The sequence below is a fragment of the Rhinoderma darwinii genome, chromosome 4, assembly GCF_050947455.1.
Source record: "Rhinoderma darwinii isolate aRhiDar2 chromosome 4, aRhiDar2.hap1, whole genome shotgun sequence".
Lineage (NCBI taxonomy): Eukaryota > Metazoa > Chordata > Amphibia > Anura > Rhinodermatidae > Rhinoderma > Rhinoderma darwinii.
In genome coordinates this window covers 45,282,506-45,302,950 of record NC_134690.1, presented here as the reverse complement: position 1 = coordinate 45,302,950, position 20,445 = coordinate 45,282,506, and the positions used below count along the sequence as shown (strand labels likewise).

Here is a 20,445-nt window from a genome sequence, read left to right as displayed (position 1 = left end):
GTGATCAAAGCCTGTGTTGTGCTGCACAACTTTACCCGCATCAATGATGCCGCTCATGATGTGGAATATATGGGAACATCTGCACCCACCACCAGCCTGAGCCAGGCTGCTCGGCCTGGCCGGCCACCGACATGTGGGCAGCGAGTGCGCCACCAATTTGCCGAGTATTTTGCCAGGCAGGCTTGAGAAGTGACCTGCCAGAACGCTGCCATTTGAGTTGTGGTGAAGTTAATCTTATTTGAGAGAACGTCTGTTTATCCCTCAAGGCCTTTTTTGGTGGGGGGGGGTGTGGGGGAGGGTTAGGGACTCGCAAAACTTGAGGCCCCTTGACGTGGGTTGCGAGCTTAAAGCTCGGTAGGCGCTTGGAATACCCTTTTTAGACGGCAGGAATGCATGGACATCACATCCTCTTGTGGAAACTATGTATTTCCTGCCCTATATGTATGTGAGCGTTTCGGGGGGAGTAAAGTTAGTTCTGGCCAAACACTAACTATACTAATTACAGCTGAGTTCCTGGTATTCCAAACCCCTTCCGAACAACGAAGACCTCAAAGATGTGGTGGAGAAATCTAATACCGTCACAACCTCTAAGGCAACAGCACCTCCTAGCGGTAGAGGCAGTAGAAAAGGTGTGCAAGGTAACAAAAGGATTGTCCACACAGAACTTCAAAATATCGAACTTTAGTAGTAGTCATGTTTGTGGCACATACTCGCCATATCAGCCAAATAAATACAGAGGCGGGAAAACATACCCGAACAAAAAGGTGCACCAACATGATGCATATACAACAAATTCCTAGCATGTCATCGATTTCTAACATGTGTCGGTAGAAAAAAAGAGCCCCTAAAGATTCTGATAGGCATGGGTCGGCGAGCTGTAACCCGACCGTTCCGCACCACTCTGCTGTACCCGGCCCTGAGGAGCCTGTTCCTGCACAGCATATTGGGGTTGATACTGCGGGTGGTAACCCTGAGGCTGCATGTGAGCCTGTAAACTTGGCCCAGGTATGGAGTATTGAGGAAAGTGATGGACTGGCCCAGGCATTGGGGCAGGGGAGAGGTATCTTGGGGCAGGAGGGTATTGCGCCATCTGCGAGAAGACGGGGGCAGGTTGGGAGGGCCTTGGCACATGGGCACGCGCTGAGGGCATATATACACTACGCCAGTGCTCCAGAGAAGTAAAGCACCGGCCTGGACTTAGCGGGGGTGTCGCACAGTCGATTAAAGACAGCATATTTATTTGCAGCCGCACCAACCTATCCTCTGGTACCCGCCGCATCAAAGGTGCCATGCTCCGGCAAAAAAAATCGTGCTGGTCCTCATCGGCTGCACGGCGCAGGTACTCCAGAACACGGGCGTCAACCTGTGCAGCTGCGGGTGGGTTACCAGGACGTCTGCGGCGGGGTGCTGCTTGTCTAGGTGCTACTTGGTCCGGTTGTCCTGCTTCAGGCGCTGAGGCGACTGGACCAGGATCCTCTCTAGTGGCCTCCGGGGTGAGGGCGACCAGGGGAGCAGCGGCTTCGGACGCCTGGCTACACTGGGGCCGTGCCTCCTCTTCTGAAGCATCCAGAGTGTCGCTAGTTCTATAATATAGGGGACACGTCAGTTGAGGAAACAAATGTCATGTGCAAACACCAAGGCGTTTTGGGGTATGTAACATGTTTGGAGGGTGACGTGGCCACAAAGGGACAACAACGAGTACTTACGGTCGCATGTCCATTATTTCCCGCAGGAACAACAGCTGGTCGTAGTACATGTAGCGCCGTTTTTGGGGACCACCATCTCCGCTACGGGCGCCGGATCCATGTTCTCGACGGAACTGGTCCCTCGAGCTGCGCCACCGTCTCTTTACATCGTCCACTGTATGATGAATAAGAACACATCATTGATTAAACTCAGCAGATGTGAGTGCGCACACAGACAGTGCATGTATAAACTGGTGTTATTAAACACACGTCTACACAAGAACAAGCCTAAGTTGATGATACTATATATAAAGATGGCACTGAACCGAAACGTTGGCAATGACAGGCAATTATTCAGCAGGGACGCAATATCCAATATGGATGTCATTATACACATCAATGGCGACACACAGATATCCACTCACCAATTTGTAGCCGGTCACGGGTGCGGCTGTCGGCCCACTCCTGCTCAAATAGCGCCTCTGCTATCTGCTCCCATGCTGCCTCCTTCAATGTGCGGTCATGGTACGACTCCGCATGGGTGTTCCAGACCTCCGGCCGCTCCTGAACTAACCGAATGAGCTTCCCAACATCCATCTGCCGAGGCATGCCTGCAAAGTGCTTGTGGTGCTTTTGCAAACGGTGTGGCCTCTTTTGCAAAACCTGCTGTCTAACCAACTTCCTGCTTTTCTGCTGGTTTCAACTAGTTAGTTCAAACTCATTTGCATTGAGACAACGTGTCCTGCGTGAAAAACGCGCGTTCGCAGCTGCTGCCAGCGTATGACATGCGTGATTTTCACGCACCCATTGACTTCAATGGGTGCGTGATGCGTGAAATACGCAGAGTTTTTGAACCTGTCGCGTATAGTACGCAGCGAACAAACGCTGCGCAAGAATCACGCACCGTTTGAACTGCCTCATTGACTTCTATAGTGCTGTGCGTGATGCGCAGAAAATACGCGGCCTGCACGCGCGCAAATCGCGCTCGTCTGAATCCCCCCTTATTGTGGTGGTGGATTTCTTTTCATGGTGCGGATAAAAATACACAAATTTTTTGCAGCATGTGAACTGGGTTGCGGAAACCTCATATGCATGGGATGCATCAAATCAAGTCTGGCTGCTCAATTGGGGAAGAAAGCAAAAAACGCACGGCGCCACATAGTGCAGATCACCAAAGATAATAGAATAAAACAGAGGAATGTCAATTGAGATCACCTCTCGGCATTGTGCTAGCACAGGCACAATGCTGTTATAGACTTATAATGGAATAGGTATCATTAGACCGCTGCAGCCAGGTCCCATGCTCAATTGGCAGCGTTTTGCAGACACAACAATGTCAAGATTGGGCAGCCCATTTTTAGATAATGCCACACCCCCCGTAGATAATGTCACAGTGCCCTCTGTAGATAATGCCACAGTGCCCTCTGTAGATAATGCCACAGTGCCCTCTGTAGATAATGCCACAGTGCCCTCTGTAGATAATGCCACAGTGCCCTCTGTAGATAATGTCACAGTGCCCTCTGTAAATAATGCCACAGTGCCCTCTGTAGATAATGCCACAGTGCCCTCTGTAGATAATGTCACAGTGCCCTCTGTAGATAATGCCACAGTGCCCTCCGTAGATAATGCCACAGTACCCTCTGTAGATAATGCCACAGTACCCTCTGTAGATAGTGCCACACACCCACATGTAGATAGTGCGACACACGCCCCTTTGTAGATAGTGGCACACACACAGGGGCCTTAAGGGAGGGGGAAGCGCTTGTGAGGATGTAAGGAGAACTAATGGTCTGTTCTTATGTTGCCATTAAAGTTCAATGTGTTTTTCAATGGCAAAAATCTGAAGTTTTCCCTTTGATTTCTGACGCAGATGTGCCCCAAGCGTGTAGCAGATCCGCACAAGAATAAGGCCCTGTTCACACAGAGTTTTTTTGCTGCATTTTTTGCAGCGGAAACCGTGTTGGAAACTGCGGCAAAAAACAGCCGAAATCACCTCCTATTGATGTCAACGGGAGGCGAAGGCGTTTTTTCCCCACGAACGGTAAAAAACGCTTGTAAGAAAAAGAAGCGACTTGTCTTTTCGCAGCATGTGAACTGGGTTGCGGAAACCTCATATGCTTGGGTTGCAGAATTATCAGAATGTCATCGGAATCCGTATCAAATCCAAGATGTGTGAACGAGGTCTTAGGGTGAGTTATAAAAAACTCTGTTAGGCCAAATGCACACGATACTTATTACGTGCGAATTTGTCGCGGGTATTTTTGTGCAGCAAATCCGCAGTGTAATACAATACCAGCAAAGTAAATGAGATCAAGAAATATCATCTACATGTCACATTCTCTGCACAAAAATTGACCTGCGGTGCTTGTTTGAAAATATTATACATGTCAATTTATCTTGCGTTTCTGCTTGCGAAATGTTTCTGACTAGTTTAAAAAAAATGTAGATAATGCCACAGTGCCCTCTGTAGATAATGCTACAGTGCCCTCTGTAGATAATGCCATAGTGCCCTCTGTAGATAATGCCACAGTGCCATCTGTAGAGAGTGCGACAGTGCCCTCTGTAGAGAGTGCCACAGTGCCCCTATAGATAATGCCACAGTGCCGTCTGTAGATAATGCCACAGTACCCTCTGTAGATAGTGCCACACACCCACATGTAGATAGTGCCACACACGCCCCTTTGTATATAGCGACACACACGACTTTGTAGATAGTGCCACACACACACACACATATAGATATGCCCCACACACCCCCTATAGATAGCTCCATTAGGGCTCCCTCTAGGAGTGTAATCCTCAGCCAGAGCGTTGCTGACGCTCCATATATGTACAGTGACATCAGGGGATCCTCCTGGACCGGATTCCCTGGCCAGAGCTTTGCCTACTCTCGGGCCGGGGATTCCTCTGCTGGAGGAGCCCCTGAAGTCACTGTCCATATATGTACAGTGAGGTCAGGGGATCCTCCTGGACCAGATTTCCCGACCACAGCTTTGCCAACGCTCGGGTTGGGGATTCCTCTGCTGGAGGAGCCCCTGAAGTCACTGTCCACAGAGGGAGCCACGGTGGAGCTAACTACAGTGAGGGAGTTTAGCGCTGTCAACAGGGTGGGGTGTGTGGGGTGCTATCTACACTGGGGTTGCACTATCTACAGGGGGCTGTGTGGCCATTGCTCACCTACCACCAATGATCCAGCTACACAGGAAAGGGACTGTGCTCCTCTTTCAGCCTGCTCTCTCACGAGGGAGCTTCGGTGCCCCGCGGGCCGCTAATGCCAGCCTCAGGGTGTGTGCTTGAGACCCCTGGCATAGACACTATAAAACTATTTACCTATTTAACTATTTTGCATAGACTCTGTATAAAACTATTTATCTTGATGCTATGTGTCACTGTGTATCGGGGTGCTGTATGGCTAAGGATTCGCAGACTGGCTAAAAAGGCTGAGATACAATAGTAAATAAATAGAGATAATATTGCTTCCATCTGCTAGAAAGTTTTTCTACTTTTTTGGGTTAAAATGTTCAATTGAAAATGCTTCCGAATGAAAAAAAATCCCTCACCAATCAAAATTTTGACTTTGAAATCTACACACCTAGAACTTATACAAACACTATGGGGTTCTCGAGTGCCCTATGTGAAAATAATGTTTCTATGGGGCTGTCGGGGATAGCCAAGCACTAGCTCCTGCAGCCCCTTAGAAACTGAACGGAGCAATGGCTGAGCATTCACAGTACCGCTCCATTTACCACATAGGGAACTTGGTCGGAGCGCACACATCAGACATTTATCACGTATCCTGTGTAAATTAAAAGGAAAGTGGTTGTGCAAGTAGAGAATAACTTCTTCACCAATTACAATCCTTAGAAATGTACACTATAATAATTACACTATATTCTTTTCTAAATTATTCAGTATTATAATGATTTTCAGGTTCTCCAAAAAGACTACGGCTATGGATATTGTAACAATGGATGTTGTAGCAAGACATGCAGTTTACCAGTAAGCCAAGCAGCAGCACTCAATGTCAAGCAGCAGCTGCAAAAGCAAATAGAATTTTAGGGTGCATTAAAAGAGAGATAAAAACCTGTGATAAAAATATAATTTTGACCTTTTACAAATCCCTTGTAAGATCTTACCCTGACTATAGGGTGTCATTTTGACACACCATGCCAATATTGTGGCTTGTCCTAGATTCATTACAAAGGCAATTAGATGAGTTCTTATATATCAGACAGCCCAGAGGACTACCAATAACAGATAAATGGCTGTCATGGATTTGCAGCTTGATTCAATAACTGGTGACTGATGATGTAGTTAAAACATTAAGGCGCAATTGAACATAGGAATTGTATTTTCACATATGTTGGAAATCAATCAATTTAAATATATGTCCTAAGAAAAATATGACTGACTTTTAAAATGTCAAGTATGTCATACAGTAAGTGGTTGGAACAAATGTTTTGTAGATCTACTATATACAGCTGATCCTCTACTGTTAAAATTCTGATTCTGTTGATGGCACAAAAGCCATGACTACATTTGGATTTAGCTACTGTGTGCCAATCCATTCTTGTCAGCCTATTGTGTCTACTCTAGTGGCCAGTGTAAAAATGGGAATATTAAAAAAAATTGTGAATAGTGACATAAAAAACACCATTAATAATAATATTAATAATAATAATAATAATTTTCTGATGATAGATCTGAATTTCCTGCTAGTCACTGGCTGAGTGCCTGCCCTTTTCTGCTTTGTACTTACCTAGTCCTGATATTCCTAGTTGTGTCTGGCTCTGACCCTTTCCTACGATGCTGGTTCCTCTTTCGGCACTTTCTCCCTGGTTGTGACGTCAGTGCTGCTGGTTTCTGATCATGACCCTTAGCAACGTCTCCGGACTGTGACTTGAACCTCTGGTAGCTCTGTCATCTGACCTCCGACACTGACCACTAGTTATGCATTGATGTTGCGTTCGCACTTCTAGTTTCCCGTTGTGCAGTGATGGCCAGTCAGAGACTATGCTGAGGACTGTAACCTGGAACGCTCCATTTGGTAGGGAAGGTGGTGATAAATTTCACCCATGTATTACTTCTTAGGGATTTCAGTCCTACTGTCATATGTAGTATTGACACCCTTAGTCAAGTACATCAAACATATACTGCAACCCCAGTGTTTTCATTCCACCATATACAGTACCTCCATACACAGAGTTATAGCATGGGCCCATAGGCTTTGGCCAGCAAATTACAGGTCTGTACGACTCCGATCCATAATATTGCTGTGCGCATAATGCCTTTGTTTAGAAAACTTCATTAGCAGAACTTTGCCTCACCAATTCGCAGACCAATTTGAGATTTTTTTCTGCCATTAGGATACCATGAGTGAATTTACTTGAAAAATTCTATAATAATTATTTGGTAAATTAATAATCACCTTTAGCAGATCAAAGATAATAAATGGTAAATTAATTCACCAATTGTATTCTACGGATAATGGAATGGGAGAATTGAGCGGATCACTTTTCTCATTTCTAGATCCTTCATGATTGGTGCTTGGATATAATTCACATCTAAATAATTCTACCACACATGCCACAAGATGTATTTTATACTTTTCTTCTTCTTTGCCTCCAGCCAGTGTCAATCCAATTTTGAGATAATCTAAATAATTTGGGACAGACTGGTTGCTATGAATATCGTTTTATGTGGAGTTGTCAGGCAATATGTCCCTAGCAACCAGTCTTTGACTATTCAGGTCATTGGTGCACGGCTGAATTATCACTAAACCAATAAGCAGAGAAGATATTAAAAAAATTGGGATTTATATCCAATAACCCCAAACAAATGTAGCAAATAATGCCACACGGTGCCGTCCTAGCCAAAGAGACTATGAAAAATACAAAAACAAAAATACTATCCAGGACATATCCAGCACTCGTAAGGCTATAGAAAATATGTATGTAGAAAATGTATTTATACAAAAAATTACAAACCATTTCCCATAGGCAAATACCTAGAGAAATAAATACAAATACTATTAAAACACTACCTGGCCAGGTACAAAGGATTGCTTGAACAGAGTATATGTCATACAATTATGTATTGATAAAATTCACATATATATATATATATATATAATGTCAATGGATACGTACAAGGACTCCCTACATACAATAAAGACAAATATCAGGATATAATGTAAAGAATCTCCACAACGGACACCTGCAAGAAAAACCCCTACGTGCAAAAGGATATGCATAGATAAATTCAATATGTGAGTTGTTCAATCCACATGGTCTACCCTTCCCACAAGAATACTCCCCACATACATATATAATAAAATCTAGTAGACGTAACCGGAGTGCTGCAAGATTTTTTCAATTTTATTGCATTATTTTGTCCAGGGAACGGGACTACTTGCCGGGCACCCATACTATTATCTGTTGTGAGTGCTGCTGCTTTTTATTTTTGCCTATATATATATATATATATATATATATAATATATATATATATTTGTGGTATTTGCCTATGGGAAATGGTTTGTCATTTTTTTGTATAAATAAATTTGCTACATACATATTTTCTATACTCTTACGAGTGCTGGATATGTCCTGGATAGTATTTTTGTTTTTATATTTTTAATAAGCAGAGATGGCCTAGAGGTGATAAATCTACAATTTTTCCGCACTTTTGCAGTGACACGCTCTAACATCTTCTAGCCTTGGCTGATCTCCCAGCTAGAAGAGCTCTCTTCTAATTTAGTGGAAGAAAGATAGTAGATGGTACTAGTAACCATTTTGGATGCCACAAAATAGCACCCAAGACCATTTCCAGAAGGGGGCAGTCTGCACTAGAGAAGTTGCATTTACACTGTTCAACTTGCACTACTATATAGAGTATGACAGTCTAACCAAGACATCACATACTTTGAAGGTAAGCTGGAATCAATGAACAGCAAAATAGCAGTGACCTACCTATGCTAGCCATAACTTTTCTATTTTTCCATTGACATAGTTGTATGAGGGATTTTATTTTTGTAGGACGAGTTGTAGTTTTTAATGGCACCATTTATTGTATGGGGAAACTTTGAAAAAATATTTTGTGGGGTGAAATGGAAACAAACATGGGCACCCCGCAATCGCGTCTCGGTAGACCAATGGGTTGTCAGAGGGGGCCGTCTCTTTCTAACGGCTTAGTGGTTAAATAGCCTGGATCGGAGTTATCTCGAATCCCGGCTGTTAGAGGAGGGTGTCAGCTATAATATACAGCTGACACCCACAGCCTGTGACACCGCTCCATACAACCCCCCTCCATACAACCCCCCTCCCTCTATAACATACATGTACCATGCTTGGTCCTAATTGGGTGAACTTTACTATAAAATAAAGAATATGCCCACTGCAGCACAATACTATGAGCACAAAGCCTAACCATCCAAACACAAAAGTCTGTGCCTGAGAGATGTGCCGTGGGGTACTACCCCTCAGTCTAACTTGCCGGGTATAATCCGGGTTAAAGGGAATGCAAAAACCAACGCTAAAACCTACACGTAAAATAGCTGCTTCTTGTGCCTTAGGATACTGTGCGAGCCAAGGCTTCATCCTTTGAATATTCAATGGTGTCCTCCGCCTCTTTTCTTGAAGCAGAAGTGGTATTTTTGGCAGCGGACAACTCTGCTTTCTTACAGTCCCGTACTACTGGGTGTGAACCTCCGCAGTGTCAACATTTATGTCTGAAGCAACATGAGGTTTACCATTTTTAATGGCTCTCATGTAAAACATAGCAGACTTCTTTTCAATTTGTACCAGGGGCTGCGGTGTCCCAAAGTGGGCACCAGCTCTGGCTGGAAAGGTATATTGGGCAGGGCAGCTGGGAGTCATTACTAACAAACCTAAGTGAACGGTCCTGAATATCCCAGGTCAAATCCGGCCTTGAAGCCATGTGTTTTCTAAAATGTTTGTTATATCTAGACCAACCGGATCCACTGTATATTTTGTACGCTCCCCAAATCATATCAACATAGGAGAGCGCTGCTCCTTTTTCGGGGAAGCGTTCACACAAAGTACTATCATACATAGCAAAGCTCTGCAACCAAATACAGATGGCGTGAGGTATTTGTTTTACCTTTTCTAGACCTATTTCCCCCCGTTCAATTGAACAGCTTATCACTTATATGGGATCGATATTAGCTGTATCTTATGTGTCGGAGAAACACAGGACCTGCTCTCAGCCAAACCATCAGTTCAGGTGAACTGACGGGATTGGCTGAGAGGGAACTATACTGCTTCTATGTGTACAGAATACATAGAAGCGGTATCGTAAAAAGTAAAAAAAAAAAATTTATAAAAGGCAATTAGAGAAGTGATTTAAAACCGAAAACACATGGATTTAAAAAAAATAGAATACATTCAAAGGTGTACATAACCTTCAACATGTAGTTTTCTTTGCACACTAAACTTCGTAAAAACTAAACCCTCAAAATAATGGAAGAATCACAGTTTTTTCCCATTCCATCCCACAAGGATTTTTTTCCCAATTTTCTAGTACATTATACGGTACAAAAATAATACCGTGAAAAACTACAACTCTTACTGGAAAAAAACAAGCCCTCATATGGCTATATGAACCGAAAAATAAATAAGCTATGGCTTTTAGAAGGTGGGGAGTAAAAAAACAAAAAATGAAAAATGGCTGCGGTAGCAAGGGGTTAAGGGGGAGCAGTATAAATGTGTATGCAGTGAGCTCCCCCTTGAGGCAGCTGCAGGCAGACAGAACTTTATCATTTAAAGAGGACCTGTCACCTCTCCTGGCATGTCTAGTTTAGTAAACACTTGTATTCCAACTAAAATAACAATTCTGGAGCATCTATTCTTAGGCCTCGTGCACACGACCGTAGCTGTGTGCACGGTCCGTGATTCCGGCACAGACGACATGAGAAGTGTCATGACGGACCTGCACACACAAGAGTGCATTGAGTTTAATGCTCCCGGACTGCAAATGCGGCCTGTAAAATGACATGTCCTATTTATTTGCGGTCCGGGCTCTAGGCAATGCACCATGGTCGTGTGCATTGGCCCATAGGATATAACGTGCCCTATATTATCCGCAATTGGTCCTCCGCAAATGCGGTTAGTGTGCGGATGCAAATGCACGGTCGTGTGCATGGGGCCTTAGACTTCTACATTGTACTGTTCCTCTATTATTCCTCTTGTAAATTTATGATTTTTTTTTACAACTGGGTGTTACCAGTCTGACAATGTCCAATCAGTGCTGAGATACATAAGACTGTGTAGCAGACACACCCCTAACTAGAAATACCCAGTTGTCAATTTATTCATACATTTCTTTGAGGAATAACAGAGGAATAGCACAATGCAGCGTTCTAGGAAAAGATGTTCCAGAAATGGCATTTTATTGTGGATATACATATTTGCTAAAATAGTCATGACAGGAGAGGTGACAGGTCTTCTTTTAAATAGTTGTGTGAAGAGATTACAAGCTTTGTATCATAATAAATAGATGTCCTACCCCTATAAATATATATTATAAAACAAACAGCAAAACAGTGCCAACACTATGTTGTCAGTTGTTATGTGGGCACTTTGCTGGTGCTATTGTTAAGGGGGCACAGTGATGGCACTGTAGCCTGTACTACTTATGATCTCTGAAACTGATTCTTAGGCTTTATTCAGACGAACGGGAAATACGTCCGTGCAACGCGCGTGTTTTTCACGCGCGTTGCACGGACCTATATTAGTCTATGGGGCCGTGCAGACATGTGCGTGATTTTTACTCAGCGTGAGTCCGCTGAAAAAAAGTCACGACATGTCCGTTCTTTGGGCGTTTTGCGCGAATCACGCACCCATTGAAGTCAATGGGTGCGTGAAAACCACGCATGTCGCACGGAAGCACTTCCGTGCGAACAGCGTGATTCGCGCAACAGCTGTCAAAAGGATGAATGAAAACAGAAAAGCACCACGTGCTTTTCGGTTTACAAACATCCAAATGGAGTGTCATAATGATGGCGGCTGCACGAAAAGCACGCAGCCGCGCATCATATGATGCTGCCACACGGAGCTGTTAAGTGGCTTTTGCGTGCGCAAAAACGCCACGCTCGTGTGAATCCAGCCTTAAACGTGTGATATCGAGTATATCATTCAATGTGAGTCGCAGTTCTAGGTGTAATTGTCCTTTAAGTACACTACTCCATACATTACAATGTCTAACATATTTGCTGTATAACACAATCTGCCGAGAACATCACTACTCACAGTAACAAGACAATAATAGTCATTTTATTAGGACATGCATCTCGCAGCAGTGACAGCCGAGGTCCAATACTTGTCTCATTTTTGGCAGGAGACTGAGTCTAATTACAGCCAAATAAACCTCAAAGAGGGCAGGAGCCTTTGATCGATGGTAAAAATAGTTCCTAAAGATACCGTACCAAGTATATTCTGCCAGAACCATGTAAAAATATGAATCAAAGAAGGAAATCATTAGACGGGTGCCCCCAACACTCACTGTGTAAGTAAGTAGGAATTTCCAGGTAGCACAATCCCCCAGGGAGAAACTATCTTGAAAGAATCCCTCCATCGACGTTAAGTAGCCCCCCTGCGGATTAAGTAATGCTACAAACATTCTCTGCCACTCAGCCCTAATTTTTGAAGTGTCACAAGAAATCACTTGCTGCATAAGAGAACGCTGCTTAGAATATGAGTATTAAATGGAAAAGCTGGAGCGGAGTGAACAGGGGGCGATATATATTCATCATGTTATTCAGAATGAGCAATTTATTCAAATGTGTAATATTTTACGCCTGGTGTTTTAGTAATGCCAGCATTTATTGGAGAACAGTCTGTGGCTGCTGAGAAAGAGACGCTAGAGATTCAGGCCGTAAACCGCCATCTAAAGCAAGCAGGTTAACCCTTACCTACACAGTATCTGTTGTCTTAAAGAGGAGAAGTCGGATCTCCTGGCATTTCTGTTTTAGTAAATAATTGTCTTCCCCATGAAATAATAATTCTCAAACATCTTTTCTTAGAACTCTGCATTGTGTGGTTCCTCTGTTATTCCTCCTAGAAATTTATGAATAAATTGGCAACTGGGTGTTACCAGTTAGGGGTGTGTCCCTACACAGACTGACAATGTCCAATCAGTGCTGAGAGAGTGAGATTGTGCAGGGACACACCTCCTTGACAAGGTAATGATAACACCCAGTTGTCAATTTATTCATAAATTATTCATTTCTTCTCATTAGCTATATGCCTCAATCACAAATTGTATAGGTGCAAATACTATTCTTCATTGTTATTTTCCATACATACACTAATGTAGCGGGTTCAGTCAATAAAATCGAATTACATTTTAACAATCAGCTTTCTATTATCAATACTATCAATAATATATATATCTATACACTGAGAAAGGCAGTAGAGACACAGATTGTTTCTCTCCTGCACCTCCCCTTCTTTTCAGAGGAAATACCACTATGTTATTATGATGTCCCTGTTCTATTACCGGCCACGTATGTCTGTACACTGCTGACCCAATGTCTATAGACAGTCATGTAGCGGTTAATACTGTATATATGGTGACACTAGGAACGAGTTGTATATTCGATGTGCTCTCTATTATTTCCATGTTTTGGTGGATTAGCTGAAATGGTTTATTTGAATGTCGATCCTCCTTCTACTTGAGTCATAATAATGATTAATCGTCTCCGCTGAGCGGCTGTAATAGTTCTATTACTGTCAGTTTTCATTATGACGGTCCGTCTTTTGTTGTCAGCTTCAGCGATTTTTACACACCAGTCTCATGGGACACCACATGTTTTCTGTTTATTGCTGTGTATCAATTGTTTGTTTATATAGAGCATTCGGCTACATTCAGACATAGCAGATTTGTCACAGATTTTTGTTGCAGATTCCGTGCGGAAAATCCACAACAATTTACAGTACGGTACATGTGAATGCAGATTATAAAACCCCATCCACATGTAGCAGAAAAAAATCAGTGTAGATTTCAGGGAATGCCCATTCTGTTTAGTAATTTTCATCTTGAGTTTTATCTGTAATAAATGTGAATTTTATTGTAGATTCGTTGCAAATTTGCCTCATTATTGGACTGTAGGAGGGAACTGGAGACCTTGGGGAAAACCCACGCAAAGACTTGAGAAACAAATGTTGTCCTGCTTGAATTTTCACTAGGGAGCCCCAGATCCACAATGTAGCAGTCCTACCCAGAAAAGGGTGTTCCAATTCCTAAATCTAAGGCGGGATTCACATAATTGGGTCCCGCCCGAGCCCGAGTGCCGGCCGGTAAAATCGGCCATTTTGCCCGGCCGGTTTGCATAAAGTTTTGCATCCGTGCCGGGCCGGGCAGATCCGGACAGTGACATCAGCGGCAACTCCTGAAGGGGAATCCCCATGTGTTCGGGGATTCCGCTTCAGGAGTTTCCCCTGATGTCACTGCCCAGATATGGACAGAGACATCAAGCGCTCTGTCCAGGAGCGGAATCCCCGAAAACACAGGGATTCCGCTCCTTCAAGGAGCTAAAGTGGGGCTAGCACATAGCAGAACGGGGAGATACCTCCCTGCTCTGCTATAGTGGCGTCGCTACAGTAGTAGCAGCCGCAGCAGCAGCAGTTGCTGGCGGCGCCATGGAAGGTGTCGCCGGGCCAGGGCGCTTTTAACAAGCAGGGGAAGGGAGCCAGCGCAGCGCTCCCTTCCACCTGCTGTACACCCCGGCCCTGCCACACAGTGTACAGCGTAGCCATTCGTCCGAATGGCATCAACTCCTCCTCCTCACATGCACTCTGCGCTGGGAGGAGGAGGAGATAGAGCGCAAGCCACGGAAAACCCGGCCATCACTCGGGACACATTCCAGTGATGGCCGTGTATTACCCGGCCCCATAGACTTCTATGGGAGCCGGGCGGCCGGGTACCCGGCCGAAAATAGAGCATGTCCTATTTTTTGACGGCCGGTTTTCCCGGCCGTCAAAAAATCGGTCGTGTGAATAGCCCCATTAAGGGTCTATTATTCCTAATGCAGCCGGGTGCCGGCCGATTTATGAACGGCCGGCACCCGGACGGGAAACCCTGTCGTGTGAATGAGGCCTTAGGCTGGGTTCACACACACTATTTACGTACGTAGCAAAAACGGCTGAAAATACGGAGCTGTTTTCAAGGGAAAACAGCCTCTGATTTTCAGCCGTTTTTTAAGCAACTTGCGTTTTTTATGGCCGTTTTTGAGCTGTTTTCCTATTAAGTCAATGAAAAACGACTCCAAAAGCGGGTTTTTAAAAAAAATGGCCACGTAAAAAAACACCCCGTAAGAACGGAACGCCGTTTTTCCCATTGAAATCAATGGGCAGATGTTTGGAGGCGTTCAGCCGATGCATTTTTTTTTCGTTTTTCAGGGATCTTTACGGCAGGAAAAACGGCTGAAAATAGGTCGTGTGAACATACCCTAAGTGTAGTCATAATCATATTTTAGTGTCTACATATTGGAGCATTTTTTATTTTTATTAAGGGAATGACATGATTTTGATGGTTTACATGACTGATGTTCAAGCATATACAATGGTCCCTCAAGTTACAATATTAATTGGTTCCGGGGCGACATTTGTAAGTTGAAAATATTGTAGCTTGAGACCATAACTCTATGAAAAACTAGGAGCTGGTTCCAAAGCCCCCAAAATCTCAACCACAGATATGAAAAAAAGGCGATTTAGCAGATAAAGCAAGTTCTCACATAAAACAGTCAGAAATACTGCAGCTGCTGGAGGATGTGAATCACTTTCTACGATGAGGACAGGAGCTTCTTCATCCATTAACCACATGCAATGAAATCAATGGCGCTTGGTTGTCATGGTGCTTTTTCCAGCGCGCTTGTATAGTAGGAGAAGACATATCATCACCATCTGTGGCTACCTGGAAGACTGAGGTCCTAAGAGAACTCTTAAATATGATTCATCTGTATAACAATGTCTATGACCCTATCATGCAACCTGTAAAAACTAGAGCAAAACCAAACCAATATCTATTTGCTTAGTTAAAGGAGTTTTCACTTTGAGCAATCCCTTTTGTCCACAGGGTCCCCTGATGATATGAGCTAAACACAAAAAATGGTTATAAACCATACCTAATAGAAATCCCAAAATATGCAATCCTTATATAGCACGGTGCCGTTTCGGAGAGCAATAATTCAAAAAGAAAAAAACAAAAAATATATTTTCCAAAACATACCAGGCACTCTTTGGGATAAGAATAATTTTGTATACATTTTTATTAAATTCCATATAAAAATATATTTTAAAGATTTTTCATATATAAATATATCTCTTTCCTCTTTTATCCATAATACAAAGAATTTTTATAGGAAAAGAAAAGGGTTTGAGAAAACACATTTGTTTCAAACTAGATGTACATAATTTAAAAAAATGTCTCCTGGCCAGGATACCAACACAGACTTTTATAACATTACTTCCATTAATTTATCCCCCTCTAAACACAATGACATGTCATGATGAGATATCTAGGTAATAGGTGTTCTATACATAAGCCAAAATCAGACCCATATAAGAGATTAGCTATAAGAACCGGTTCTGAAGATTTTTTATCCAGACACCATTGGTCTCCGTTCACACTTGCGCTTTTTTCTTTTTACTCCTTCTTTTCTAATTTTGATCCGAAACCAACAGAGACAGTTCCTCTTGTATGATAGCAATGCAATTGTATATAAGGAGTTAAATATTCATCTTTAAATCTTCCTATACTAGGGGGCAGCCGAGATTTCACCCAAAGGTGAGCAAATTTAAGCAATCAGGATACCAACTGAGACTTTTAAATGGGCCGGCTGGGTAACAGCGTCCCGTGATTTTTCCACGCACCAACCAGCGAACGAATTTTCCTTTTATAAATACTTTTTTTCTCGGGATAAATTGATAGGTCCTATGGATGTTCTCTGTCCCTGGGTGATGGGGACTCGGTCCCTCCGGAAATATTCTCGGGGTTGGACCCACTCCCTGTCACCCGGGTACAGAGGATGCCTTGCCTGATTTTCGGCAGATAAAAATTAGCGGGACACTATCATATTACTGTAATAAATAGGTACTTTATGGGCTTAATGCTTTATGGACAGTCCGTTGACAGGTGCAGCGTCAAATTAGTGTTATACCATCTGAAATGCAACATGGATCTCTCATAATTATTTCATTTATTTAATATTTGGGATTTTTGATTTAAATTTTTTTATTTTTTTTTTATATGATTTTCTGTTATATTTTATTTATTATAGACACTGCTGATCACTAATGGGTTTGTTAGGGATAAATGAATTTTTCTTAATTCAAAAAAATGGGAATTTACTTGTAATGTACTTTGTGTATATGTTTTGGTATTTTATATATATATATGTATATTCCCGGATAGAAATGTATGATGAAATACTGAGGGGAATCTATAAATATGGATAAAACGTGTATAATTGGACGTTTTGGATTTGAATCATTGGATTCTATGAGCACTTAATGTAATATTTTTACATATGGGTCCAGTTCCCTTTAAATTTGGCACTATAAAGATGCCAGACTTTACTGAACTCACGAAATGGCTCTGAGGAAATCCCGGTTTGGGATGAAACATGTCAGCTGATCAATTAGTCTACATCTGGCAGGTAGTGACGTCAACCTTGCCTCGTCTTGCAGTCTCCAGTGTTGCCATTAAAAACCAACGTGGATACCAGCATATTACGATACCGACTCTCCAATGAGGAGTGTGTTCCATTGCTATAATTTGCTCACCTTGGGTGAAACCTCGGCTGCCCCCGAGTATAGGAAGATCCAAGCTATTCAACATAAGGATTGACCGTGGATGGAGTGGATATAAGGAGAACCTTCCATGTGGGAATTGTGATCTGCCAATGATGAGATTGAAGGGGTGAAAAACCTGATTGATATATTTCTAAAATCTGCCTTAACCCTACAATTGCTCCAGGAGGAGGAACATAGTGAAAAAGAGTGAACTTTCAGTCCACCTTGAGTTGCGAGATCAACATAAAGATGAGTATTCAACTCTTTATCTATATTTGCATGGCTATTATGTAAGAGGAATTGCTCCTGTTGGTTTCGGACCAAAATTCTAAAAGAAGGAGGAAAAAGCAAAAAATGCAAGTGTGAACTGAGACCAATGGTGTCTGAATAAAAATTTAACGTGGATACCAGCATAGCAGGATTCCGACTCTTAAATGTAGGAGCGTGCTCCATTGCAAAAATTTGCTCACCTTTTGGGTGAAATCTCGGCTGCCCCCGAGTATAGGAAGATTTGAAGATGAATATTTAATTCCCTATATATAATTGCATTGTTATCATACAAGAGGAACTGTTTCTGTTGGTTTCGGATCAAAATTAGAAAAGGAGGAAAAAGAAAAAAGCGCAAGTGTGAACGGAGACCAATGGTGTCTGGATAAAAAATCTTCAGAACCGGTTCTTATAGCTAATCTCTTATATGGGTCTGATTTTGGCTTATGTATAGAACACCTATTACCTAGATATCTCATCATGACATGTCATTGTGTTTAGAGGGGGATAAATTAATGGAAGTAATGTTATAAAAGTCTGTGTTGGTATCCTGGCCAGGAGACATTTTTTTAAATTATGTACATCTAGTTTGAAACAAATGTGTTTTCTCAAACCCTTTTCTTTTCCTATAAAAAATCTTTGTATTATGGATAAAAGAGGAAAGAGATATATTTATATATGAAAAATCTTTAAAATATATTTTTATATGGAATTTAATAAAAATTTATACAAAATTATTCTTATCCCAAAGAGTGCCTGGTATGTTTTGGAAAATATTTTTTCTTTTTTTCTTTGCTTTGCAATTTTCTATTGTGCACCTCGTTCTGTTTGTGTACATCATTTCCATCCCTGATCATAGAGTGTCTTGTTGCTAGTGATCAGCTCTAATATGCGAAGGAATCGGGCAGCAAGTGTTCAATTCACCTGCAGCGCTGCCACAGGATAAATGAAGTATTACACACTTTTCATGGAAATCAATAGGCTGTCCGTGTAACACACAAATGTGCTGAGTCCTCCAGAAAGAGAGATGCTCTTTGTGGCCCTTCCCCACTCCAGCTAATGTGTGGAGGTTTCTAATGAGGGACGCCCCACTATTTACTCACAATGCCAGACAACCCCTATAATACCTGTTTATGCAGTAACTACATAAACTGTAGAATATGAAATTAAAGCAATAATTATCCTTTTGAAAATGTTCCTTATGTCTAAATCATTTCTACAAAGTCAGACTGGACTTCCATGAGCCCACTAGAGGAAATTAGACTAAGGGCCAACCAACCAGCTATACAGAACAGGTGCATGTCCAATTTAATTGAATTATAAAGTAATCTGTTAGGGCTGGGGCCTATTATCATGGGCCGATGGGAGGATCCTCCTGCCCTCTGCTTGGTCAGTCCAACCTTGCACCATCTAGCTTTAGGGTATGTTCACACGATTAGAGGCATTTACGTGTGAAAAGACAGACTGTTTACAGCTGCCTCGTTTCACACGTAATTGCTCCTCCTCGTAATTTACGAGGCGTCTGAGACGCTCGTAAATCTTGAGCTGTGCTTCATTGAGTTCAATGAAGAACAGCTCAAATTACGTGGCAAAGAAGTGCCCTGCACTTCTTTGCCGAGGCAGTCCATTTACGCGTCGTCGTTTGACAGCTGTCAAACGACGACGCGTAAATTACAGGTTGTCTGCACAGTACGTCGGCAAACCCATTCAAATGAATGGGCAGATGTTTGCCGACGTATTGCAGCCCTATCTTCAGACGTAAAACGAGGCATAATACGCCTCGTTTACGTCTGAAAATAGGTCGTGTGAACCCAGCCTTACAGAACAGGTGCATGCCCCCTTTTATTGCATTGTAATCACTGAAGGACCTCAGGGGACCCGTTAGGGCTGGGGCCAATTAGCATGTCAGTGCCTTGTCATCTGGTGGAGGACCTGTGCAAATGAATACAAACTAGTACTCCCTGTTATCAGTCATTTCCAACTAGGGACAATCTAACTGTAATGTCCTTAAATGGGATGTCTAGCACAAAGTCCAAAACATGGTCTGCTTTCTTGATCAGTACTATACTTCTAATATTTTCATTTATGCGCTCATGCACACAGCAAGGTATAGCTCTCCTTTAAATGGACACTAACTTTTCGAACAACTTATGCTAATCTAATAGTATACCTTATATAAACTTTGTAATTTACTTATTGTTACAATTTGGTTGTTTTATCAATGCTAATTCTGTGTGAAGTTACTGCCACTAGGTGTCTCCCTTCCTGTAATTTGCTGTCCACTCCCTGTTGTCAGCAAAATCCATCCCTAGTTACAGAGCAGAGTAGAGGACCTACAGAAAGTGGGGGACGTCTCTTCACTGCCTGCCTGTACGTCTATGGAGAGGGGAGGTGGGAACAGGTGAATGGAGCAGAGAGAGACACAGGGACACTGCCTATACTGCTATACACAAGTCTATAGCGAAGGAAGGCCGGAGAAGGAGGAGGGAGCAAAAAGGGAAAGAGACACACACACACACACACTGCCCATACAGGTCTATGGAGAGGGGTGGGGGGGAGCAGAGTTAGAAAGAAACACACAGATGTACTGAAGATTCTGGTAAGTGTTAGGGTATGTTCACGCGGCCTATTTTCGGCACTTTTTCGGGCCGTAAACGGACGAAAAATGGCCAAAAAATCAGA

The 20,445-nt window shown here is 42.7% G+C and overlaps 1 protein-coding gene across 1 annotated transcript; it reads right to left on the bottom strand.

Annotated features, from left to right (window-relative positions):
• Positions 1–665: 665 nt before the first annotated feature.
• LOC142760685 (uncharacterized) lies at positions 666–2,585 on the bottom strand. Its single transcript, XM_075863874.1, has 3 exons — positions 2,111–2,585; positions 1,707–1,860; positions 666–1,583 (listed from the first exon to the last, which is right to left on the bottom strand). The coding sequence occupies exons 1-3, from the start codon at positions 2,292–2,294 to the stop codon at positions 845–847; spliced, it is 1,077 nt and encodes a 358-aa protein (XP_075719989.1). The 5' UTR covers positions 2,295–2,585; the 3' UTR covers positions 666–844.
• Positions 2,586–20,445: the final 17,860 nt, after the last annotated feature.